General features: G+C 43.0%; 2 protein-coding genes across 8 annotated transcripts in view; one reads left to right on the forward strand and one right to left on the reverse strand.

Annotated features, from left to right (window-relative positions):
• The window catches only part of Ppp4r3b (protein phosphatase 4 regulatory subunit 3B), a 57,402-nt gene extending 55,749 nt beyond the window's left edge, over positions 1-1,653 (forward strand). For all 6 annotated transcript variants that reach the window (XM_075942455.1, XM_075942459.1, XM_075942460.1 and 3 more), the window contains one exon: positions 103-1,653. In XM_075942455.1, the coding sequence (XP_075798570.1) occupies positions 103-198 (96 nt within the window). In that variant the 3' untranslated portion in view covers positions 199-1,653. The remainder of the gene's footprint in view (positions 1-102) is intronic.
• Positions 1,654-3,425: 1,772 nt separating this feature from the next.
• Positions 3,426-25,529, reverse strand: Cfap36 (cilia and flagella associated protein 36). Of its 2 annotated transcripts, none has more exons than XM_075942463.1 (10): positions 25,214-25,529; positions 23,433-23,497; positions 22,095-22,196; positions 18,015-18,129; positions 13,388-13,475; positions 10,744-10,795; positions 7,252-7,354; positions 4,521-4,570; positions 4,230-4,379; positions 3,426-3,870 (listed from the first exon to the last, which is right to left on the reverse strand). In XM_075942463.1, the coding sequence occupies exons 1-10, from the start codon at positions 25,326-25,328 to the stop codon at positions 3,769-3,771; spliced, it is 942 nt and encodes a 313-aa protein (XP_075798578.1). In that variant the 5' UTR covers positions 25,329-25,529; the 3' UTR covers positions 3,426-3,768. The 2 variants fall into 2 exon arrangements, with proteins under 2 accessions (XP_075798578.1, XP_075798577.1); XM_075942462.1 differs by having other exon boundaries at positions 4,521-4,660.
• Positions 25,530-26,670: the final 1,141 nt, after the last annotated feature.

A 26,670-nucleotide genomic window follows, 5' to 3' on the forward strand; every position in this document is an offset into this window, starting at 1 on the left:
TCTTATGGACTATATTGGTACCATGCTGGTTTTTCATGCTAATTTGGGTTTTTTCTTTTTTAAGGTTAAATAAGTTAAAGCATGTTCTTCATTCTTCTATAGGGGAGTTTGGTTGGCTTAGTGGACTATCCAGATGATGAAGAGGAAGATGAGGAAGAAGAATCATCCCCCAGGAAAAGGCCTCGCCTTGGCTCATAGAATACTTGGTGGGAGACTCCCAACACATGGTCTTAACTAAAATGCTGTAGCTGCTCACTGAGCTCAAGTGTGAATGGGAAAGCTTTCTCATGGAACTTAACACACAAGGAGTAGCAGTTATCAGGTAGGAAAGTCTAGTGTAAGAAACCAGGCTCCCCGAGAACTTCATTGTTTCCTAGTGATTAAAGGGTTTGCCTTTTGAGCTGTCCAAAATAAGAAGTGATTGTTGGAGCCTGGGTGAAAGCTTCCCAGCGAGGAAAGTCTCAGGTTTGGGAGAAGAAGGGTTATTAATGCAGGGTTGCTTCAGGGGGTCCAATCTAGAGAACATTGTGAGACTTCAGTACCCAATAACATTGCTTGTATAATGGTGCTGGCCATGTTGTTGTTTTAATCAGTTGCCTCTTTTTAAAAGAAATTTTTATGTAAAACAAATTGAACTGTCATTAGATATGAAGTTACATTGTTGGGGCCATTTCTTTAAATATTTCACAGAAGTGAAACAGCCTTTGGTGTTTGACAGGACATATATACATACCCTAGGTAACAGCACATACCAGTTTTTCTACACCAGAGACTTAGTACATAAAAAAACAAGCTGGGTTCCAAACGGATAGTTTTCTTAGTAGAACTTTTAAAGTCAGCACTTTTAGGGGTAACAGCAGCCAAAAATCACAACAGCAGTATTCTGAAATGGTCCTCCTCAAAACTCAGGAGTGGCTGGGAGAGGGTGTTCCCAGTACTCCCCAGGACAGTCACTCTGCTTCCTCAGTACAGCTAGGTCTAGGTCTCCTTGCGGCTACTGACAAATTTATAGAGACCAATAAAGAATGGTGCTGAACTAAGTGGCATTTACTATCTAGAAGCCATTTTCTCTAGAGGTTATAGAAGTGTCAGAGTCACGCAGCATAGCACGGGAAACTTCCAGATGAGGGTGTCACATGAAAATTGCATTTTTAAGAGAATAAAAAGCACATTCCATGTACGTAAATCGTAAATGAATTTAAAATAACTGAGGCAAACTATTAAGAGCTTTTATTTTTAGAACAGCGAGTTAATTGTAAATATTTTAATGTTAGTTTGCTCATCTATGATCTGAGATCATTGCTGAGATAAAAAAAAATGACCCAAAAACTACAATTTAATGCATTGGGAAAATAATTCTAAAACATAGTAATTCCAGCTGCAGTCTTTGGAACATCTCTGTAGTGTGTTGTGGGTCCATTCTCCTGGAATAGCTTAAAAGCAGCTTCCTGTGGTGGAGATTTTAGAGTTAATTTTAATTTTGGCTATTGTTTGGAAAAGATGGGCTGTCTGTGTAGATATAAAGTATAGTTTTTTTCCATAAAACAGATGTTTATTTTGTATTAAAAATACCACTGTACTTGTTTTACACCATTTGTATACATGTGGTGATATAATGTAAAATTCTGGAATTAAAACATGACCCTGTAATTCCATGATTGAGGCTTGTGTTTGTTTTGTTGTAAATATAAGTAAACTATTTTTGAGATATGTCTAATTTCCATTTTCTTTTAAGAGCTTATAAAATCCATAAAGACTTGTTATAAACCATTAGATCAGAAAGTCTTAAATGCAATTGCAAGCAAGAGTCAACAATCAATACAGCTTACAGGAGATAAACCTTGGTCAATCCTAAGTGTCAGAGTACCACAGTGTGAAGCCATTCTCACCTCTACACCTAGGTGCACATACAGCTAACCTCCACTCATGTCACAATCGAGCTGCAGTCCCTTCACCTAGCATCATTGAGCTACTGAATGAGTGGGCATTCTTCCAAGCAGTGTTGTCAAGCCTCTTCCATCTTAGCACTTAGACTGCTTAGAATCTAAGCAGCTCTGATGTATGTAACTGTTCTGTTCTTACTCTTATATAACTTAAGTGCAAAGTATTGTCTATGAACCTTATGAAGAATCCTTTGATTTTCCTTTCTGAGGAACTTCAAACTTTTAAGTCACTAATATGGGAAAGTGCTTCTTACAGCAGAAATGAATGTCTTCTTAAAACATAAGGGCAATGGTTGTGTGTAATGCATATGCTCACAAGATGAATGGATCCTTGGAAGGCACAACTAGGAAAATTCCACATTAACTGTTGTCGTGAGGACCCTGATGCAGGCTGGGGTGCTTATAGCGTTATCTCCATTAGTTCAAGTCAGAGCACACATCTGTATGCCTTAGGTCCTAAAAATATCTGTAAACATGTACCTAATAAAAAGCTATTTTTAATAAAAAGTTACGTGAAACAGATTAATGTGTTTTTATCACTGGTTTTTCTGAAGGTTGGAGCCTAAATAACAATTTTAGATTCAAGTAGGTTTGGTGAAATTTTAGAAAAACCCCAGTTGAGGTCAACTGCTGCCAAGTCTGTCTGATCCCCGGAACTCAACAGTACAAACCGGCCCCTGACCAACAGGCATAGTGGCATTAGACATGCCCATAGACACACAAAATGTTTTTTTTTAAAAAATGTTGAGTGACTAGAAAAGGGTGCGTATAAAGTATAACTGCAAGGTTCTGAACGCAGGATCTTTCTGGTTACCTTTAAGCAGATAGACTAGTATTTTCCCAGACCTTTACAGAGACAACTGGTAAGTCACATTTTCCTCAGGTTCAGTCACTTGATCCTTTTGTCTGTTTTTATAACAACTTTTATAGAAAAGGTTCTAATTTTCTACGTTTCCATTAATTTTTCCAAGTCTTATTTTTCTGCTTCAAATATAAAACCTTTGTCCAAGATACTGCCATTGGGTTGTATCATACTGTGTAAACCCACATCTCCACTAGACACCAGTCTTGCTACAGCAGCCACACTTTCAAAAATGAGAGTAAGTTTCCAATTCTCCACAATTTCCACGTTACCCTAACCCTTCACATGCCACCTCTACTATTCACACATGCTCTGGTTCAGCTTGAAAGTTCTAAATTACTGTATACCCTCTTCTCTGCAACCACCTGCTGAGTTTACAGCTTATCTACTCGAGGCAGCACAGCCAGCGCAGCCAGCTTGCCACTTCATCACTGGCCTTTCCCCTTCTGACACTGCACTTTGGGCCCTTGGTAACCCCGTGAAAGCTGGGACCCTGTCAGTCTGGTTGACTACTGTACCATGGCTGTGTATCATAACACAGTGTCTAGGAAGAATGAATGAAAGCATGCGCTATCGACCAGTTTCTCTCTGTATCCCCTTTGGAAGAGAAAACATGCACATTTTTGTCTTATTTTATTTATTTAGGTTGTTTGAGACAGGTTCAGGTAACCTAAGTTGGCCTCCAGTTTGATCTGTGCCTAAGGATGACCTTGAATTCCTGATCCTCCTGCTTGCTCCCGCATCCTGGGTGCTAGGATTATAGGCATGCAACACCATACCTGGCTCTATGCAGAAATTTCTGTTAAACTGCCTTCCCTCTTGCCCTTTACCTGTTTAAAATAATAATAGTGAGCTTATAGTTGCATTTAGAAAGCAAATATTTGCTTGAAACTAACAAGTCTTGTTTAAGGATTAAATAATTTATTTTTAAGAAAATTTGGACTGTTTTGCTAACTCTTCATATTACTTATTAATAACTTCTTCTTTAAGTTTCTCTGCAAGTAGTCGCCTCTTTATTAATGTTTGTTTCTCCTCTGCTGTCATTTCTGGCTTCTCTGTCATTTCCTTTAAGAAAAGACAAAAATTAAAAATTAGCTTTATATGTCTAAAATTCTCAACATGCTTCAAAAGAACAAAAAGGGCATTTTCAGTAAAACTTAAAAGTCAACAACCAAGTTTCTCAAATAGCTAAGGTAAGACAGACCATCAACCCTAAGGAACTCAGCATGGGAAGTCAACAAAACTGTATAATGAAATGATTATTTCTGCCTCACAGAATTCCCAGCTAAACTCTCCCGAGAGAAGACTTAGCAGTTGTACTAGCAGATTTGAGTGGATCAAGCAGCAAAATTCATTGAAGACTATTACACAAACCAAAATCTCTTCCCTTGCTTTGCACAGTTGACACATTAAACTAGCCATACCTCCACCTCCCTGGTAGGCTTTCCTTTTTGCTCAGTATTCTGGATCTGTTTTGCCCTCATATCCTTTCTCATGGACATTAGCTTATCTCTTTTCTGCTTGAGATAGTGTTCTCGTTGCCGTAACTCTTCTGTTCCAAGTGCTGACAGATTCTGGTTCAGATAAGAGAAAGAGCTGTCGATATTCAAGTCCACACAACACTTGGACATCGTAATATTGGTCAATATTAAGTTGTAAGATCCTAATGAAGTGTATGACTGTGTCTTGCTCATAGTAAGTTAGCTTTTACTTACTGCTATTGGTCCTTCCATGCTCGAATGTTCTAAACCAGGAATCTTCAGACCTTTTTGTGGGAGGGAAGAAGTTTCAGGCAGCAGCTCCATCTTTCTTGCCAAGGGTTGTACTGACTGATTAGCAAAATGCACTTTAACTTCTGGTAGTAAACAGTGAGACCAGTTATGGGATATTGTAACTTAAAGGACCACACTATTATGGAAAACATTGATACTTCCTAATTCAAACAGCACACAAATACCTCACAATAACATCTTTGGTTTCCAAATTTGCTTCTAAGCATGTGACTGTACACTTAATGACACTGATTTTCTGTCTTACAACATGAGTTGTCAACAGCAATGGCTTGTTTTCTCTTACATACTGAAAGGAACTACTAATGCACTAAGAAAATGTAACCATTCCTACAGCATGAAGAAACTTCAAAGCACATGTAATATAAGCATTCAATAACTGTGCCATAGGTATAATTAACATTCTACTTGCTTTTGTAGTCTACTTTCTATAAGAAAAGCAGGTTTGGGGTTTTTTTTAAGCCTAGTAAAATGACTTAGAAAGTTAAGTCTCTGGCCATCAGTATGATGACATATACGAGTTTGATCTCGGGACCTACATGAAGGACAGAACCAACTAACTCCTGCACCTTGTTCCTGACACATGCACAGAGTACACAGCGGGACACAAGTCTCTCAGTCTCTAATATACACATGTACATCCGCACACAAATCATCATTTTTGAGAGGCTGGGGCTTAGGAGATGGTTCGGTGGGAAAACAGCTATGAGAGAATGAGAATCTTAGTTTGGATACCCCACACTCAAGCTGAGCTTGGCAGAGGACATCAAGCCCAGAGACAAATGGAGCTCAGAGGCTTGCTGGCCAGTCAGTGAGTTCTAGGTTCAATGAAGAGACCCTATCTCAAACAATAAAGTGGACAGCAACAGAGGAAGACACTTAACCTCAACCGCTGACCTCTCTACATGTCTCATCCATGAGTATTCACATATGTGCACACAGACATATATGCCACATATACACATAAAAATTAAAAGATAAAAACACTTTTAATTACATGGGCTATGAAAGAAAACAGACATACAAAGACTTACATTAAAATGATAGAAGTAAAAGGAGCATGGTACATATCTCAAAGGATTAATAATCCTGCCAGGTGTGTATAGCCAGCAAAGAAACTTGGCAAGGATCGCTGCTGAGGTACAGAGAACAAGCTGACTGCACTGCCAGGGAGACCAGAAAAAATCCTTTGCAGGCTCCCAAGCAAAGACAAGTTAGAGCGGCACTTCCCAAAAGGTCTAGATGGAGGCCACAGAACCTGATGAGTTTATAAACAAGTAGCTGCTAATATTCAGGTCACACTAGAGATTAATTTACTAGAAGCAGTCTTGGCTCCTCAAACAGAATCACAGAATTGGAGAAGAAAGGATTAGAAAGCCTAATGAAACAAAATTCATATCTGGCAACTCCATCACAGAAGAGATGCTATTATTTTTAGTAGGAACCAAGAGAAGACAGGAAAAAAAGGGCAAACAATACAAATCAAACACCCTGATTATTGTAAAATTAGGACTTCTTACTAGGTAGGGTCCCATCACTTTATATGAAGTGATCCCAAAAGTCTGATATACCAATTTTACAAAGTCCTGAAAAATCAAGAAACAAGTAGACATTATCTGCCACTTGTTTTGCTATTGACATGTATACTATTTTATGTGGTCTGTGATGAAATTCTGGGCTTTTCTGTTTTCATTTATTTAGATACAGGATCTCACTATTGTCTGGCCTATATATAGAACTCACATACAGAAGAAAAAACAAGACCAGACATAATAAAAGTGCAGAAGGGAACTTTATAGCCCTGTTTCTGTCCTACACTCCTGACCAGTGTTAGCCTGTTCCTTCAAAACCAATGAGCAAACAAGAATAAAGTGGAACTCTGACAAATGGAAAAACCATAATTCGAAAAGCCAGATTGAAGGCCTCTGCCTGTAACCCCAGCACTCAGCAGGCTGAGGCAGGTGGATCTCTGAGTTCAAGGCCGACCAGTACAGACTATCTCAAATAGTATTTAGAGTCGGAAGGCACATTGCACTACTCAGGAGCTCACAACACTTGTGAAGTCACGTTCCTGAATTCATTATTTAGGGAAAAAAAAGGAACACAATGTCCATCTCACATTTTTATCTTTTCAATTCAGAAAAGATGTTTAAAACCATAGAAACCTGTGAAAAGCTAAAATCATGATCATGATTCAATTGCTGTTGCAGTTACTTCTATACAGTATGAGAAAATATTCAAAGTGGATATGATACGTACTGCACAAGTTCATCTGCTAGCATTTCCTTTAAGGACATAATGAATAACTAAACACCTACAAAAAAATGTATTCTTTTCTACTTTTACCTTAAGGTAATTTTCAATTTTAACCTCCAAGTTGAGCTTCCAGCTCACAAATACAAACGTGATTATATGCTATTGAAATTACAAAAGCTGGTGGCTCCCTCAAAGAGAACTGTTACTCTCTGGATTCCAAGCTTCACTGAGAAATGTGGAAATGGCATGCTGGCCATTTCCTAGCTGCAAACAAACTCCACTTAAAAAGCACTTGTAGTAGCAAAGCCACTCAATGTTCCAGGCCTTTGAGGTGAAGCGTGCTGTGGAGCAGCGGTTCTCTCAGGACGTGTGTGTTGAAGTCAGTGCTCCTCAAGCTTACCTGAAGGTGGCTGAACAAAATGTTCTCCATCCCCTTGGGAATTACTCATTTTTGCAGCTTCAGGAGTATACACCGGTGGGTCTTCCATTTTAGCCTCTGATGACTTCAGGATTCCATAACACAATTTTAAAAAGGAAAAAAAAATTAATGTTGACCAATCGATATTAAGCAATCCAAAGATCATTTAAAACATTACTATGCACTGAGCTAGATAATAAACAACTTTCCCCAGGATTTTAAACATGTAACATTTTATAGCTTCTACTTTTTCTTTTTTGTTTTGTTTTTTGTTTTTTGTTTGTTTTGTTTTTCAGGACAGAGTTTCTCTGTGTAAAAAGCCTGGCTGTCCTGGAACTCACTCGGTAGACCAGCCTGGCCTCAAACTCACAGAAAACCTCCTGCCTCTGCCTCCTGAGTGCTGGGATTAAAGGTGTGCGCCACCATGCTCAGCTAGCGCCTACTTTCTTATTTAACTTTTTTAGACTTATTTTGGTGTGTATTTCACCTGCATGTATGTATACTGCACGCATGTCTAGTGCCCACAGATTGGAAGGGGCATCCTAATTCCCTGGAACCGGAGATAAGATGCTGTGAGCCATTGTGTGGGTGCTGGGAACTGAACCTGGGTCCTCTGGAAGAGCAGCATACTCTTAACTGCTAAACCATCTCTCCAGATCCTATACCTCCTACTTTTTGAGGCAAGTAATATTCTGTTTCAAATAATGCAGTACGAATGATAACCAAAGGAGTAGGATTAAGGATGTAGAAGGAACTGTGGTAAAAGCTATGGTTGATGTTTCAACACAATAAAGGGGTCAAGAAAACAAGGAAAGTAAAATTTTTCTCTTTTCTTTCAATTCTAAAAACTAAATGATTATTTACTTGGTAGCATGACCATGGATGAATGAGGAAGACTGAACAATCGGAGGAACTTTGTGGTGGTTTGAATGAGAATGGCCCCCACAGTCTCCTGTCTGAATGCTTGGTCCCCAGTTGGACTCTGGGAAGAATTAGGTGTGGCCTTGTTGGAGGAGGTGTGTCTCTGGGGGTGGGCTTTGAGGCTTCTGCCTGCTGCCTGTGGATAAAACATAAACTGAGCTACTGCTCCAGTACTATGCCAATCTGATGGTTATGAACTCGCCCTCTGAAACTGTAAACCATGCCCCAGTTAAATGCTCTCTTATAAGTTGCCTTGTTCATGGTGTCTCCTTACAGCAATAGAGCAATAATAGAGACAAGACTTTATAAAGAATTCCCTAGAACAGTATATCAGTGATAGTACCATTTTTGATGCGATGCTCTGAGCCTTTACCATGAAATTTAAAAGATAGGTTGCTGGACTAATGATATAAAGTGAGCAAATTTAAACTGACAGAATTCTAAATTTGGGTATAGGGGAAAGGCTAGTGATTAACCTATGACATATAGTAAGCATAGGCACTGTCACTGAGCTACACCCCTAGCACCAATAATTACTTTCTAAGAATTTATAAAATATACTCTTGTAAGAAAGTATGTGCACACCTTTAATAATTACTTTCTAAGAATATATTAAGTATACTCTTGTAAGAAAGTATGTGCACACCTTTAATCCCAGCATTTGGGAAGCAGGGTTTGAGGACAGCCTGGTCTACATAACAAGTTCTGTGCCAACCAGGGCTACACAGTAAGACCCTGTTTCAAAAAGTAAAAATAAAAAATCAAGCTTCTTACCCAGCTGTGAACTCTGCAAGCTGCAATACTGACCTGGCAGACAGGATAACCACGCTGGTGAAATAGGCATGATCATTGTAAGTAAAAACAACTGCATTTGAATGGATCTGAGGCCCACTGCACAGGGATCTCATACGTGGTACAAAAAAAACTCAAAATCCCACAGCTGGGGAGGTCCTACTGCAACAGGACTTCCTATTGCCCTGTGAAATGGACAGGCTGTTAAATCCCACCCACTGATGAGTGCTGTTCTTGGCCACAGAAGCGTGTCTGGTTTTTGTTTTGTTTTTTAAGGATTCATTTTGATTTTATGTGTATAAGTATTTTGCCTGACGTATTTATGTATACTGTGTGTATGCCTGGTACCAGAAGAGGATGCCAAATCCCCTGGAACTGGGGCCATGGACAGCAGAGAGCCACATATGGGTGTCTGGGAAGCAGCTAGCCTTTAATCCCCGCATAAAAGATGGAGATGGCATTCCCTAAGCAAGCTGCCTAAGCCAGCCTAGCCACAGCAACAGAATCTGGGTTCAGCAAGAGAACCTGCCTCAATATAATGTGGAGAAATTGAGGGGCCACCTGACACCAATCCTGCCCCCCATACATGCACATGCATACAGGCGTCTGTGCTTACACACATGCTAACACGCATACATTCACACAAGGCACACCAGTACCTGCTTACACATGCTAACACGCATACATTCACACAAGGCACACCAGTACCTGCTTACACATGCTAACACGCATACATTCACACAAGGCACACCAGTACCTGCTTACACATGCTAACACGCATACATTCACACAAGGCACACCAGTACCTGCTTACACACATGCTAACACGCATACATTCACACAAGGCACACCAGTACCTGCTTACACACATGCTAACACGCATACATTCACACAAGGCACACCAGTACCTGCTTACACATGCTAACACGCATACATTCACACAAGGCACACCAGTACCTGCTTACACATGCTAACACGCATACATTCACACAAGGCACACCAGTACCTGCTTACACATGCTAACACGCATACATTCACACAAGGCACACCAGTACCTGCTTACACATGCTAACACGCATACATTCACACAAGGCACACCAGTACCTGCTTACACACATGCTAACACGCATACATTCACACAAGGCACACCAGTACCTGCTTACACACATGCTAACACGCATACATTCACACAAGGCACACCAGTACCTGCTTACACATGCTAACACGCATACATTCACACAAGGCACACCAGTACCTGCTTACACATGCTAACACGCATACATTCACACAAGGCACACCAGTACCTGCTTACACATGCTAACACGCATACATTCACACAAGGCACACCAGTACCTGCTTACACACATGCTAACACGCATACATTCACACAAGGCACACCAGTACCTGCTTACACACATGCTAACACGCATACATTCACACAAGGCACACCAGTACCTGCTTACACACATGCTAACACGCATACATTCACACAAGGCACACCAGTACCTGCTTACACATGCTAACACGCATACATTCACACAAGGCACACCAGTACCTGCGCCAACCAGAAGGAAAAGGTATTTTCCATCTTTTAAAAAAAGGATAAAAAGTAAAATATAAATATTTTGACTTGCCAAGAAAATATGGCTACTCTGAGGAGTTCTGTAGAAACTTAAATGCTAATAGCAAAAGCCAAGAGTAAGTAAGAAAGAGGCAATGCCAGTAAGACAGACTTCTGCTGCATCTACATCCTGCAAGCACCTGCTTTTTTCGTTTCCTTTCTTCCTCCTGGTCATATTCTTCTTTTGATTTTCTGAAACATAACAAAGTTAAAAGTAAATCTGTTTTGTTTTGTTTTTGGAGACACGGTCTCACTATATAAGCCTTGGCTGCCCTGGAACTCACTTTGTAGACCAATGAGGCTGGCCTCAAACTCAGAGATCCGCCTGCCTCTGCCTCCCAAGTGCTCGGATTAAAGGTGTGCGCCACCACCCAGTAAAAGAGTAAATTCCCCATCATCAAAGAACAAATAGGCAGCATGGTAACCTGGCTATATGTGGACGAGGTGGCCTACGGCACCGTCACTACAGTGTGGACGAGGTGACCTACGGCACCGTTGCCACCATGTGGACGAGGTGATCTATGGCACCCTCACCACAGTGTGGATGAGGAGACCTACGGCACCGTGGCTACAGTGTGGACAAGGTGACCTGCGGCACTGTGGCTATCGTGTGGATGACGTTTCTCTCCAGAGATGGAGAACAGCCATCTACACCCCTGCTCTACAGGCAGACACTGCAGAGTGGAGCTAGTAATAGACTAGTGATAGACTATATTGGTTACCTAATGAAACCTACCTGAACAACCTCCAACAGATTTGAAATTCTAAACCTCTTTGTTTTTTAGTTAGCATAGAAATAAGTGACCTAAACCCACATTTTTTCCCTTTTGTTTGTTTTTCAAGACAGGGTTTCTCTGTTCAACAGTCCTGTCTGTCCTAGAACTCTCTCTGTAGACTAGGCTGGCCTCGATCTCTCAGAGATCCACCTGCCTCTGCCTCTCGAGTGCTAGGATTATAGGCGAGCACCACCACCGCCTGGTCTAAACCCATATTTTAATGGCAAACTCCATTAGGAAAGACTCATTTTGGCCAGGAGTAGTAGGCACATGTCTATAAATCCAGTACTTGGAAGGAAGAGGCTCGAGGTTCGGGAATTTAGGGTCATCCTCAGCTATATATTGAGTTTGAAGCTAGACTGAACTACAGACAACTGGCTCAAAAACAAAAATACAACCTTTGATTCTCTTAGAAATGCTACATCCAGCCCAGCACATGCCCTTAATCCCAGCACTCAGGAGGCAGAGGCAGGTAGAGCTCTGTGAGTTCGAGGCCAGCCTGGTCTACAGAGTGAGTTACAGGACAGTCAAGGTTACACAGAAAACCCCTGTTTTGAAAACAAGGAAAGGGAAGGGGAGGGGAGGGGAGGGAAGGGAAGTTACATTCTTCCAGATGGGGCTGTTTCCCCTCTTCTGGCCTGTCCAGTGGCATCTGAGCTGTCCTGATCAAGTTGTCCTACCACCTCTCAATTTCTTTAAACAGTTCAGAGCCACTCTGACTAGGAAATAGCTGAAGTCAACTATCTCCCATGTTCATAGCTAAGCTTTACAAACTAAAAATCTCAAAGTATTAACCCAACCAAAATAGTTTATGCTACATCAGCTCTAGTGGGAAGAACTGTAACAACCCTAATGAGAGTCAGGAACCAGCCACAGCAAGGGAAGAAGAAAGGCTGCAGGAGACGCCTCAAGACAGGTCCAGGGCAACTGTCAGTCAATGCCACCAGTCCTCGAGACAAATACCCTTCCCTCTGCACACCCGGAAACTCAAGCTCCCAACTTCCCCCACCACAGGGCAGGATCTGGCAGGAAAGGGCTATGTCCACCACCCACACTTCACTTTTGTCCCCACAATCATTCACATCTCCTAAAATTAAATTAAGCCTTGGAATTCCTGTCACAGTTTCCCACTATGTCCATCTTTCTAAAGTGACTACAAACATCCTCACAGACTCAAAAATTACGTGCTACTATGGTTCCTCCCTCCAGAGCTCCCACAGTAACCAGGAGCAAGGTCTTCAAGGAAAAATAGTGCTCACTAACCTTTTTTGGTTAAAGGGTTACACATCCCATGCCAAGCATCTGGTTGAGATCGGAAGAAGTGATTGGTAAGATACTCCTCTGAGATCAACACCTCCCACTCTCCTCCCTAGGTTACAGGTCATTCCTCAGCTGGGCAGCTGGGACAGCTGAGGCAGCTGGGGCAGGTGGGTACAGATACCCAGCCTCCAACCTTGCAGCACCAGCATGAATGGCCTCTAATATTGAGGCACAGCAGACAGGAAGAACTCTGCTCAGCCCAGGTCACACTCTACCCTTCCCTATTAATCAGCCAAGTCTACTGCAGCTCTTTTTCCATTGGTGGCTAGTTCCTTAATCCCATGAGAAAGGACATGTCGGGTGAGGGTAGGGAAATCCTCTCAATTGGACTGATCCAGAATATATGATACAAATATTTTTCTACAGTTAGATATACTACAAATTAGACTTCTCACATGAGAATCTAGAATGCTCTGAAAGGCTTTAGATTGGGAAGGTTTGGATTTCAGGTTTTTTGATTAGGGATGCTCAACCTATCTGTGATCTGTGCAAGTATTCCAAAATCTGAAACACTCGGGTCTTAAGCATTTGAATACGGGACCCTCAAGCTGTGTCACATAACTAAAAACTAAACAGTCATTTCGTTGGTCTTGCTAGGTGGTCATATTTTCTAGGGAAAAGCTTACACCCATTCAGATCATACACAACACTATTAACAGTTTACTCAGAAGCAGTTGAAGCAGCTCACCTGAGGACCTCCCTCAGGATTTTCATCTCTTCCTGTTCAAGATCACTGACTACATCGGCGCCGTCAGTTAAGCAGTCGGGTAACACACCTGTTCAAAACCAAACAGCACACGGAAGACGTCAACTGAAAACACTTCTCACTGCTGCGGTGCATCAAGGACAAAGCAGTTTACAACTGATGACTTCAAATTCTTTTCAAGCCTTATCTTCTTAATTATCTTCCGTTTAACTTTCTCACATTTTAGGGACTCAGTCCCACAGCACTCACAGTTTAGTCAGAAATAGTTCACAGTAACAACATATATATATATGTGTGTGTGTGTATGTATATATACACATACACATATAGTCTTTCACATGATTAAGTAAAAAAAAATTAAAACTTGAAAAAAACTGTATGGCAATACAAATATTAGATGTTATGGTCCTCCATTATCACACAGTATCTACTACTGATATCACTTACCCAGGCTTTTAACGGTGAACCTTAAGTGGGAATGTTCGCGAAACAGAGCCATGTTTTGTTAATGCCTCCATGTGAACGGCAGCATTACCGAGAGGGCCCTGCTCACTATGTGCAGTGACAGCACGTGCTGAACATGTAAAGCATTTGTGCAGATATTGCCAATAGCTTTAAATCATAATTGTGCTCATTTCCGCCCCTGCCGCCCCTCCCCTAACAGATTCATGGGAACTAATTCTAAGTGCTGGTTTAGTTTACTTCTCCCTCGAGGCTGGGAGTGAGTGCTCTGCTCACACCTGCGCTCTACAGCACTGGCAGGTGCACCTTCATCTACCTTCCACTTCTTTCAGCAAATGTGCACAGTGGGATTCTGGGTTTGCTCTAAAGTCATTTAATATTCCAGTTCCCTTGATGTGCACATGCACTTTGGGCTAAACATTCTGTTGAGTTAATTGCAGTCATTTGTATGGAAAGAGCAGGAAGATGCATGCGCACCTCACCCATGGGAGAGTGACACCGTAAACACAGTATCTGTAGTGGAATTTTGCTCAGTCAAGAGCTCCCAAATCCTTCTCTTAGCAACTTCTTTAAGGAGGATTAAAGGCAGGAACAACACAACACCAAGAAATTCTTTTAAATTGTCAAAATACATTTACTCCAAATTATTTGACCAGATACAAACAAGAATCTTTGCATTTTTCTTAGAGGAAATAAAATTCACCAGGCGGTGGTGGCACAGGCCTTTAATCCCAGCACTCAAGAGGCAGACACAGGCGGATTTCTGAGTTTAAGACTAGTCTGGTCTACAGAGCAAGTTCCAGCATAGCCAGGGCTATATGGAAAAACCCTGCCTCAAAAAAAAAAAAAAAGTAAAGGAAGGGAGGGAGGGAGGGAGGGAGGGAGGGAGGGAGGGAGGGAAATTCCAAACATCCTGTTTTGAGCACAATCAACACTGATCTACTATCCTGTTTTGAGCACAATCAACACTGATCTACTATCCTGTTTTGAGCACAATCAACACTGATCTACTATCCTGTTTTGAGCACAATCAACACTGATCTAAGTTAAGCAGCACAGTTCAAGACTGCACTGGAAGCTCCAATGCACGCACAGGGCGAACTGCCCTCTACTGTGACTGCCAGCAGTCACTACTCCACTTCCTCCCTCCTTCTCTGACAGCCATCACTAAGGTCAGACCCTCCCTCCCTCACTTCAGTAGAATGGTGCTTGATCGCTAGAGCTATCACAATGGTCTCATCCCCTTCCAGACAGTTTAGAAAAGGCAAGTGACCCCAATCCTGTGCGATGGGGCCTGAGTGGTGGGCTCTCAGAGGGCTTGCACGAAATGTTACCTTGCTAACAAAAAAAAAAAAAAAGTCACACAAAAAGCAACATTCCTTTCCTCATGAAGCACTGAATCTGCATTGGAAACAGAAAAAGAGGCTGGGAATGTCAGAAGAGAAAAATGCCAAGTGTCAGAGGCCTCGGAGACATCACTGAACCACTAGAGTAAGCAATTCTGGGCTTTTCTCCCTCTGGACTTCTTTTTTTTCTTTAAGATTTACTTGTTATATATACAGCGTTCAGCCTCCATGTATGCCCGCGGGCCAGAACAGGGCATCAGATCTCATTACAGATGGTTATGAGCCACCATGTAGTTGCCGCGAATTGAACTCAGGACCTCTGGAAGAGCACCCAGTGATCTTAATCTCTGAGCCATCTCTCCAGCCCCAAATTTATCTTATTTTGTTTTGTTTTTGTTTTTTCAAGGCAGGGTTTCTTTGTGTAGCTTTGGAGCCTGTCCTAGAACTCACTTTGTAGACCAGGCTGGCCTCAAACTCACAGAGATCTGCCTACCTCTGCCTCCCAAGTACTGGGATTAAAGGCATGCACCACCACCGCCTTGCTCCCTCTGGACATCTTGATCAGGGATACTGTGCTAAATAGCTTTTTATTAACTTGACACAAGCTAGAGTTCTCTGAAAGAAGGAATCTCGGTTGAGACAATGCCTCCATAAGGTCCAGCTGTAGGTCATTTTCTTAACTAGTGATTGATGGGGAGGGCCCAGCCCATTGTGGGTGGTGCCATCCCTGGGCTGCTGGTCCTGGGTTCTAGAAAGCAGGCTGAGCAAATCATGATGAACAAGTCAGTAAGCAGCACCCTCCATGGCCTCTGCATCAGCTCCTGCCTCCAGGTTTCTGACCTGCTTAAGTTCCCGTCCTGACTTTTTCAGTGACGGACTATGACGCAGAAGTGTAAACCCTCTCTGTCCTCCCCACGCTGCTTTGGTTGTGGTGTTTCCTCTCAGCAGCAGGAGCCCCGACTGACAAGACAGAGATTATGACATCTAACTATGCCTGCCATTTTCTCTGGGGCTCTCTTACTGGCAATCTGGAGCAGACAGCCTATGTATAGCTGCAGAAATAATTGTTCCCGCCGGGTGGTGGTGGCACACGCCTTTAATCCCAGCACTGGGGAGGCAGAGGCAGGCAGATCTCTGTGAGTTCGAGGCCAGCCTGGTCTACAAGAGCTAGTTCCAGGATAGGAACCAAATGCTATGGAGAAACCCTGTCTCGAAAAACCAAACCAAAACAAAACAAAACAAAAAAAAAAAAAAAAAAAAAACCCTGAGAACTCAAGAACAATGGCACTGGGTTTTGATCCTACTGCACGTACTGGCTTTTTGGGAGCCTACGCAGTTTGGATGCTCACCTTACTAGACCTGGATGGAGGTGGGTGGGGGGACTTGATCGGGGGAGGGGGAGGGATATGGGAGGCGGTGGCAGGGAGGAGGCAGAAATCTTTAATAAATAAATAAAAAGAAAGAATTGTTCCCTTTTTATAAACATCGAGTTTCCTTACATGGCAACGTGACAACTAGAGTCTGCTAGTCAAATTCACTATCTTAACAAATTTGTCCTCTCACATTAAGTTTTACAAATATAAAGCAATTATCCCCCAAGCCACATTAAAGCGAGTTTCAGGAATATCAAGAAGAGAAGACTTTTCAGAACAAAGCACAGTAGAAGAACAAAAAAGAGACTCTTCCAATTTTATCTACTTCACAGGAACTCGGCTGTATCTCCTGCTTCAGGGTCCAGGTGCTGTTCTGTTACCCACAGACGACAACGCTGTGACCCACTGGGAAAAGCAGCCTAACTTCAGAGCACAGTTACGCTAGCGGCTGTCTAAAGAGGAAGGCTCAACTCACAGTCAGCACAAGATCTTCAACATTCTGATATTTGTCTCATAACAGAAGCGCTACTTGGGCTGGTGCGAGGGCTCAGTTAGTAAAGGTGCTTGCTGCCCATGCTGATGGCCCACATTTGGTTCATAGGATCCGTCCTGAAAGCTGTCTTCTGATCCTCAAATATGTGCCCTGGCACATATGCCCCTCCCCTCAAAATAAAAACAAGCCCCATTTATTACACATTCTACACCCTTGAGGGCAAACAGCTCCCATCCCATCACAAAACAACCAAAGGGTAAGTCTGCTGCCAAACTAGTCAAGTGCTGGTCCCTGTAGCCCAGGACCAGCAGCTCCAGCAACAGCTGGGAACCTATTGAAGACAGGATCAGGTCCCACCCCAGACCCACTGGGGCACAAACTGGAGCCTGCCAGTTGACTCTAGAGCTTCCTAGAGCCTGAAAACCATTTCCTACTAAGCGACAAGTCAGTAAAGAGTGACAAGCAGGGCCAGATGGGAGGTGGAGCATATCTTTAATTCCAGTAATATTGGGAGGCAGAGGCAGGCAGATCTCTATGAGTTTGAGGCCAGCCTGGTCTACAGAGTTAGTTCCAGGACAGATAGGGCTGTTATACAAAGAAACCCTATCTCAAAAAAATTTTTAAAAAGTCAGAGGACAAAGGAGTCCCCCTGTGTTCTCAACCACTCACTCAAAACACTAAACTTAATTAACACAATGGCCTGACAGAAAGGCAAGCCTCAAACTAAAGCATCATTAAATTCCTATCTTCTTTCATTGAAATGTCACACGCCAAATTTTGAATTTACATCCTTAAATCTTTTACTTTAGCCAAAGACTTTCAAATGTGAAATAAATGCATAAAAGGTAATACTGTTTAAGATGATTAAAAAAAAAAAGAGATCAAGCCTCCAAAAGCCTCCAGTTAGTACTCAGATTCTAACTTCAACACTTTACCATTCCTCTCCTGGATTATCCGGATGGCTTGAAGCTGCATCTCAATGTTCTTCTGGACCATCATTGCTTTAAAGATAGTGAAGTCCTCTGCTGCCAACACGGGCTGCAAAATGGCCTGTGGGAGGAAGTCTGCAGGTTAAACTATTTGCCCCACGTTCCTCTCATCATTTGCACTGAGAAGCAGCACATTAGTTCAGGGACGCTGCATCAGAATCACGGCCAGGCGACTCAACTGAACTCTCACGACGTAGCCCCAGCTGGCCCCCAACTCCTAACTCTCCTGCCTTGGCCTCCCAAGTATTGGGAATGCAGGGTATATAGCTATACCCTGCCAAGATTTTTAAAGCCTTTAAAATAGGGTTCTCAGACTAACTCACTCAACTCCCAGGCCTCCAGGGGTCAGACGGGCAGTCTCCTTTCCCAAAACAAAATGGAGAACAACACAGCGGTCTGGTTTATTTTTCTAAGTTATCGCTTAGATATCTAGGTTTGTTTTTCAGCCCACATAATATCTATTTGGTTTACATCCTATCTCCTGAAATTTATTTGGGGTTTAATAACTATTCTGGAACTGCAAAATTATCCCTTAAAGAAACTATCAAGTTACACCAGGTGGTGGTGGCGCACACCTTTAGTCCCAGCACCCAGGAGGCAGAGGCAGGTGGATCTCTGAGTTTGAGGCCAGTCACATCCAGAGAGTGAGTTCCAGGACAGTCAGAGTGACACAGAAAAATCCTGTCTTAGAAGAAAAAAATTGTACCAAGTTAAACTAAATGACAAGAAAATGGAGTATTACAGGTAATAAAGGAAGACTCAAGTGGGGCTGGAGCAGCGGCTCAAGGGCAGTCCTCGCAGAGGACCCACGCTCAATTCCCCACCCACAAGGGCAGTCCTCGCAGAGGACCCACGCTCAATTCCGCACCCACAAGGGCAGTCCTCGCAGAGGACCCACGCTCAATTCCGCACCCACAAGGGCAATCCTCGCAGAGGACCCACGCTCAATTCCACACCCACAAGGTGGCTCACAACCATCTAACTCCAGTCTTAGGGGATCTGACACCCTCTTCTGGCCTCTGAGGGCACCAGGCATATATGTGGGACACAGACATACATATAGTCAAAACATCCTTATGCATAAAATAAAAACAAACCTTTAATAATAATAAAGTTATATACCATTAAGAGTACACACACAACTATTTCCTTAACTATTAGTAATGTTACATTTAGCCAAGAAAAAATGTTTCTAATTAATAAGCAGAATAAGATTTTTTTTTTTTTGGTTTTTTTCGAGACAGGGTTTCTCTGTGGTTTTGTTGCCTGTCCTGGAACTAGCTCTTGTAGACCAGGCTGGCCTCGAACTCACAGAGATCCGCCTGCCTCTGCCTCCCGAGTGCTGGGATTAAAGGCGTGCGCCACCACCACCCGGCCAGAATAAGATTTGAAATGCATGGAAACCCAAAGGAAACACTCAGGTCTTACTTTACCAGAATTTACTTTTCAACAACACCTGAGACCAGTGGAAAAGCTGGCCACACAAAACCATGCAGAGATAACACAGATGGTGCTGTTCACTAGAAGGCAAAGACAATATTCTCACAAAGAACACCATGACCAGAGCCTTCCCCGAAGAATTCCACTAGGAAGAGATAAGCCCTTCCCCCACGAACCAGCTCACCTTCTAGAGGTGCAGCATCAAAAGGAAAGGCAAGAGCAGTTCTGGGTGACATCTACAATGAGTGTGCTATAAAGAAAACGATACAGTACTCTTTTAATTCTGTCTGGGTGACCAGGGATCTCAGGGAGGGAATGGCAAACATTACCTGCGAGCTCTAGACTGAAAGTGATGTGGGCAGCTTGTGTCTGAACCCTTTGGGGGTTAGGACACCACACAATAGTCATGGGGCTTCCTGGTCTATTAGTGACACCAAGTACAATCCTCACGGGCAAACCTTTAGAATGATACTGCTATTCTGTTTTATTTTTGGCCTTTTGAGACAGGGTCTCACTCTGCAGCCTACTGGCCTCAAACTCAATTGTAAGCTTCCTGAGACACAGTATTGGGGTTTACAGGCGTGGGCCATAACACGAGCTATGGGCACTGCTATTGAAATCAATGTGGCAAATAAATTTTCCAGCAGCAAGCTAGAGACTGAACTTGTAATTGTGATCTTTGACCCCTCTTAATAAATAAAAAAAAACTGTTAATAAAGCATATTCCTGGGGGCTAGAGAGATGGCTCAGAGGTTAAGAGCACTGGTTACTCTTCCAGAGATACTGAGTTCAATTCCCAGCAACCACATGGTGGTTCACAACCATCTGTAATGAGATCTGATGCCCTCTTCTGGCCTGCAGGAATACATGCAGGCCGTGTATATACAATAAATAAATAAATCTTAAAAAAAAACAAAATTAATTAAAAATAAACAAATAAAGCATATTCCTGAGCCCTGTTTCAGATATAAGAAGCTATAATCTTTATAAGAGGAGTGTCCACATACGTCTATACATTAGTTCTTAAAACAAAGGTTTCAGAAACATTGCATATTAGAGAAGAGAATCTCAATAGCAAAAGCCAACCTCCATTATGACTATAGGCACCAGTAGCTCTGTGGCCCTGGATATTATTTAATCCCTGGCATCAATAAAAATAGCAGTAACATTTTTATAGTATTTCATGGAGTCTAAGATTACAGAGATTAGTAAAATAGGCCATTTTATGTGTGACTTAGAACTACCAATTAAATAATAACTATCAATTACATAAAACATTCTTATTTTAAATATATTATGATATAAAAATTTGTCTCTGGGACTAGAGAAATGGTTCAGCAGTTAAGAGTACTCAGATTCAATTCCAAGCACCCATATAACAGCTTACAACCATTTGTAAGTCCAGTTCCAGTGAATCCAGTGCCCTCTTCTGACCTTGCTAACCAAATACGAGTATTTAGTAGAGGCCAACGTGAGCTCTTAAGATCACCATCTGAGTAAGAGGGATAGCCCCGTCCTGAGCCTCGAGCAAGGGCTTCCAGGGAGACTGCCTGTGCTGGAAAGCTTGCTCTCCTACTGACGGAGCTGCAGACCTGGGAGCAGCTGTGTGCTCTTTCTCTGCTTTCGTCTCCTCATCTATAGGTGGAAGCTAAATGGTACCAAGAACATAAAGTGAGTAACACCAAGCATATGTCTAAAACATCAATTAGGGAATTGAGCAAGGTGGTTCACCCTTGTAATCTCAGAACCTGGGAGGGCAAAACAGGAAGCAATCCAAGCTACATAGTGAGTTTGAGGCTGGCTTAGTAACACAGCAAATCCCTGTCTCAAAATAAATAAAATAAAAACATCTTTTTAAAGTGTATCAATTCACGAGAACTTTCAATAAGCGTTACTATATGTACCTATTAGCCACCCAGCCCAGTAGTGCAGAACTAAAAGACAACAAAACCAGTCCCATGAACGTTACAGAGATGGTTCAGCAGTTAAGAGCACTTGCAGCTCCGGCAGAGGACCCAGGCTCACTCCCAGCACCCACATGGCAGCTCACAGCTAGCCCTAACTCCACTTCCAGGGAGATCCAAGCCCTCTTCTGACCTTCATAGGTACCAAGCATGTACACATACATGTAGGTAAAACACTCAAAAACATAAACAAAAATAGTTTCATAAGAAGTCCTAAAAACTGGAAACTGCATTTGCTACAAATAGAAACAATAAAAGGCAACTACAGAATTATCAGCATCCTATAGAAATGAAACCAAACCCAGATAAATTCTGTCATCTTAACAACTCTGAGAACAGGATGCTTATTTCTAATTCCATCAGTGCAAATTATTTAAGGTCGTTTAAAAAGAACACATACGGTTCTTTTTAAATAACTCCAGTTACAAGGAACCTGGTGCCCCCCCTGGGTACAGACACATATATGGTACACATGCATGCAGGTGAAACACCCATACATTCTGTGAATGTTTTCACCACACACAGTGTCTCATATCACAACTCTTACACCCCCACAATCAAACACACTAAATTTAACAAAAGTCCTGGGAAAACAAGAGCAGCGTAAGACAAGAGTTAATACCTGTGATGTGCGTGTCTTTGCCAGAGGGGAGGTGCATGCTTCTTGAAACTGATCTTCATTAATTCCTATTTCTTTCAGGTAACTTTCTAACAGCTTTTCAACCTAAACGGGAAAGGTTTAACTCTTATCATTTACATAGGAAAAATCTAAATGGCATTCTGACTGCCTAGAATGCTCTTTGTAATTAACATAAACACTATTATATAAGACATGGAAGTAATAATGTCTTTCACCAGTAAACTAACAGCAAAAGTGGGGTTTTCTTGCCAGGAATCACATGGAGTTTAACTTCCTCTACTGGAGGTAGGCCGAGTTATGATGGGGAACATGGTGCAGCTCCTCTACCCACTGCCTTCTTTAAAATACTCGGAGCACGGGGAGTAAGGGGAGAAGAGTAGTGGAGTGAGAAAAATGTATAGCTCAATTAAAAAAATATTAAAAAAAAATCCTAAGACAACTTTAAGTAAGGGAAGCACAAACCTTGCCTAGAGGCACCGGCTAAATGGGAATTCAATTTACAAATGAGAGATCTTATTGCTACAATAAATCATCACTTAGAGTCTAAAACAGAAAAATGCAAAAATCACTGGAAATTATGAGCCCAAGAACATGGTTAACGCAGCCGGAGCAGGATGAACTGTGAGGCTGAAGAGCTGCAGGGGAGGCTGCAGGGGAGGCTGCAGGGGAGGCTGCAGAGGGTTTGGCAGCTAGGAGCAGCTGCTGATGTCCAGACCAGTTCCCATTCCCAGCACCACACGGGGGTTCACAATCATCCATAACTCCAGTTACAAGGAACCCAGTGCCCCCACTTGACCTCTGTGGATACAGACACATATACGGTGCACATGCATGCAGGTGAAACACACATACATATAAACTAAATAAATCTTTAAAAAAACAATTTTAAATAACTTCAATTTTAAAAAGCACTTTTTTTAATTTAAAAAGATTAAGAATTATAAAATGGCCGGGCGATGGTGGCGCACGCCTTTAATCCCAGCACTCGGGAGGCAGAGGCAGGCGGATCTCTGTGAGTTCGAGACCAGCCTGGTCTACAGAGCTAGTTCCAGGACAGGCTCCAAAGCCACAGAGAAACCCTGTCTCGAAAAAAAAAAAAAATAAGAATTATAAAATGCCTCTTAAAGATCAGTGAAAAAAGCCAGCCACTGTGGCACACACCTTTAGTCCCAGCACTGAGGAGGCAGAGACACATAAATCCTCTGCGAGATCAAGGCCAGACTGGTTTACATAGTGAGTTCCAGGCCAAGCAAGGCCACATAGTGAGACACCCCCCATCTCAAACAAAACAAAACAAAAATCAATGGGAAAAATACTCACTAGCTCTTTGTACTCTTGATGAATTTCTGTATAGGTCAATTTGCTTTCTTCTTCATCATCAAAAACTAAATTTATAAGAGAATAAAACAGTGTAAAAAACCAAATTATTTCATTAAGAATAAATATAAAAACCTTACAAATGGACTTGCAGGAGCCTGTTCTTCCTTCCATCCACTGGGCTGTGGGGTCAGGCTCACAAGCCACCTCCCCAGCTCCTTTCTTTCTAACATGTATGTGCCTGTACTCGCCACTTACAGGTGTGTCTTCTCTTGGTGGACTGGAAACTTCTCAAACAGAGGGTTTCTGGCCCCAGTTTCTGTTCCAACGTAACTCAATATATATTGAAATGTTGATACCACAAAGCTGTCTAAATTAATCTTTAAATTATCTGAAGTAGAAAACAGCACACTGACAGTTTTCCCTCGTGTTCCCGACGGTACTCCTCTTTACTCTGCACCCGTTCCGGGTGACACTGTACATACATTCAATACAAATGCTACTTAAACTCTTTCAGATCAGACAGTTCTGAGGCCACATCACTGTGACATGGTTGTAAACCCGAGCTTTGCTTCTCTGTAAAAATGTGCTATTAGCTGTGACTAGGGAGATGCCCAGGCTCTTGACACCTGTGGAGAGAGGACATGCCCCGCCCTCTTTCCATTCAGCATTTAGTCTCAGTGGCTAAATGAAATCAATGGATGAAATAGTCTCTTCTCAAGGAGGTCAGGCTTCTCCCAGGCTTCATCAATCTTCTAACAGTATTTTAAATTCTTCAGAGGGATACAGGTAAACTACTTTGCTATTTGAACCTCCTTAAAAGTTACCTGCAAACACACTGAATTGGTGCTTGGGTTTTAACAGAATAAAATAAAAGATTCACTGGTCAAACAGCAATCTTTCTTCACTAGATCCATGGACTCTCAGGGTCAAAAGAAGCCCTGCAAGACAATGCAGGATAAGAACCCTCTATTAGCTGAATCCAGATGTACTCAGATACTGCGAATGCCTGGGAACCCATTACCTTTCCGACTGGCCAACTCATCCTGAAAAAGCATAAAAAACATTGCCTTGGCTGCATTTCCCTGCAGCTTGAACTCACCCCAGCTCTACCGCACTGAGCCTCACAAACAAGTCTAATCCCACTAACCTACGACACAAGTTCAGTAGACTGATGAATAGTGCTACCCTCCAAGTACTGCCAAGGGAAATAAAGGCTGGGTGTGATGTCGTTTGCTGTCTTTTTCTATGAATAGACTTCGCTTTGTCTTTACGCTAGGAATCCGGGTATGAAGCGGCCAGAATGCGGGGGATGCAGATCCTTTGAATGTATTGCACGTCTGCATGCCTCGATTGTTAGAAAGGTCTTCTCCCCATCACCTGCTTTGGTCCTGCTGGGGAATCGCATGACCTTCTTTGCAGATGAAATGGCCAGAGTGAATAGTTTTCATTTCGTAGACGGAGCCCACAGGGAGACATCCAGGAGTCCAAAGGAACTCGAGGGAAAACGACACTTCTCCCAAGTAACTGGGGAAGATGCTGGTTACCTAGTCTACTTAGGAACCTGCGGGATGAAGAGGCAGGCCGAACATGGTATTAAAGTTCAGGATATGCGCTCAGGCCGGAATGGGTGGCAGGTCTTGGTGCCCTCTTTCAGGTCGGCAAAGGAACCCCCATCCCACCCCGGGAAGAGGCGAAAGCAATTCCTTCAACAAAACTAACCCTAGGCCCCGGCGGGCAGAGACAACGAGTGCTATTTGGCTTGTTCAGGGTCTGGTTTTTACCTTCGCATTTCTGCTCCACAAAGTCCAAGATGGGGATGGACCAATCCGGACCCCGCAGGAACCCCGCGATGCTCTCCACCACCCATTCCACCTCGTCCTCTTCTTCCGCAGCCATCCCGCCCACACCGGACGACGCGGATGCCTAGGCCAGACTCCCCCGGCCTGCTCGAGCCTTTCGGCCGCAGGAAGCGGACGGAGAACGCAGGCAGCACAGCTCCCCGCAGTCGCCAGGCCCCTGCTTAGACACTACAAGCCAGTTAACGTAAAATGGTCGCTATGACAACACACGCAGCGGCCGGAAGTGAAGCCTGAGTCCCCGCCTCCGAGCTTGGAGGGGGCTGGGCGAGGGACGTTTTCTATTGGCTGGAAGAGACCGGTGCGGTGCAAACGATAGCCCTCCGCTCATTGGCCCGCAGTTGCTAGGCTGAGCGCAGAGGGGAGGGCATTGGCTACCGAGCCCGGAATCGGCGTTCGTGCTTCCAAAGGCGCGGTGGGCGGTGGCTCCCTCGGACACCTCCCACCCATAAGAGTTTTCAGATGCTCTGGCCCAGAAGCATACTTAACTCGAGGACGATTTGGAAATAAAAAGCTGAGCAAAGCTCCGTGAGGTTTACTGATTGGTTCTGCAGTCCGCTTGCTTGGTGTATTTCTAAAAATGGGTCTTTAACCCTTAATCTTAAGTAACAATTGCTAAATTTATGACAAGGACAAAGTCAAAGTTAAGCTTCATTTAAATAGGCCGCCTTAACCAGTTTTTTAAAAGAGCGGTGAGGTCCCGCTCTGTTCCTACTTCAGGGCCAGAGGACACCCAATCACACCAAAAAAAAAAAAATCTTATAATGGCCTACACCTTTTATACTCTTGATAGGCGAAGGCCGGCGGATCTCTTTTGAGTTCCAGGACACCTAAGGCTATCCTGTCTCAAATAATAAATCTTGACATCAAATTCAGTCAAAAGTCCTGACTACTGAACCTTAGAAAGAGCCTCCTCCCACTTTGAGGTCTAGATAAACCCAGTTCCGGTTTACTAATGAGAAATCTCTGCCCTGGACATAGCGGGAGACTAGATCAGTTTCCCTACATTCCTCAGAGAGTGGTGAGGAGAAGATAGAGCAGAGAATTCAACCTGCAGCTTCATGACAGGGAGACTGGAGAAATAGAACCAGAGTTGAGTGTGGTTGGCCACCAGCAGCAGAGGACCAGGTCAAGCTGGGGGCAGGAGCTCATTGCTGGAAGACCAGGAGGAACCACAGCCAGAGGACACTGAGTATCAGTCCCCCAAACCACAAAGATGTTGATGGAGAGAGGGCCCAACTGTCAAGTTAGCAATTGGTATGTTAATCAGTTCACCCTTTCTTCTGTTCAAGAATTCAGTTGTAAACCAGGAGGTCCTATCTGTGGGGCTTTTTCTTGTTGCTCTGTCTATGGTCATGTAGCTGTGGAGGTTCGAGAGAGGT

The sequence above is a fragment of the Microtus pennsylvanicus genome, chromosome 12, assembly GCF_037038515.1.
Source record: "Microtus pennsylvanicus isolate mMicPen1 chromosome 12, mMicPen1.hap1, whole genome shotgun sequence".
NCBI classification, from domain to species: domain Eukaryota; kingdom Metazoa; phylum Chordata; class Mammalia; order Rodentia; family Cricetidae; genus Microtus; species Microtus pennsylvanicus.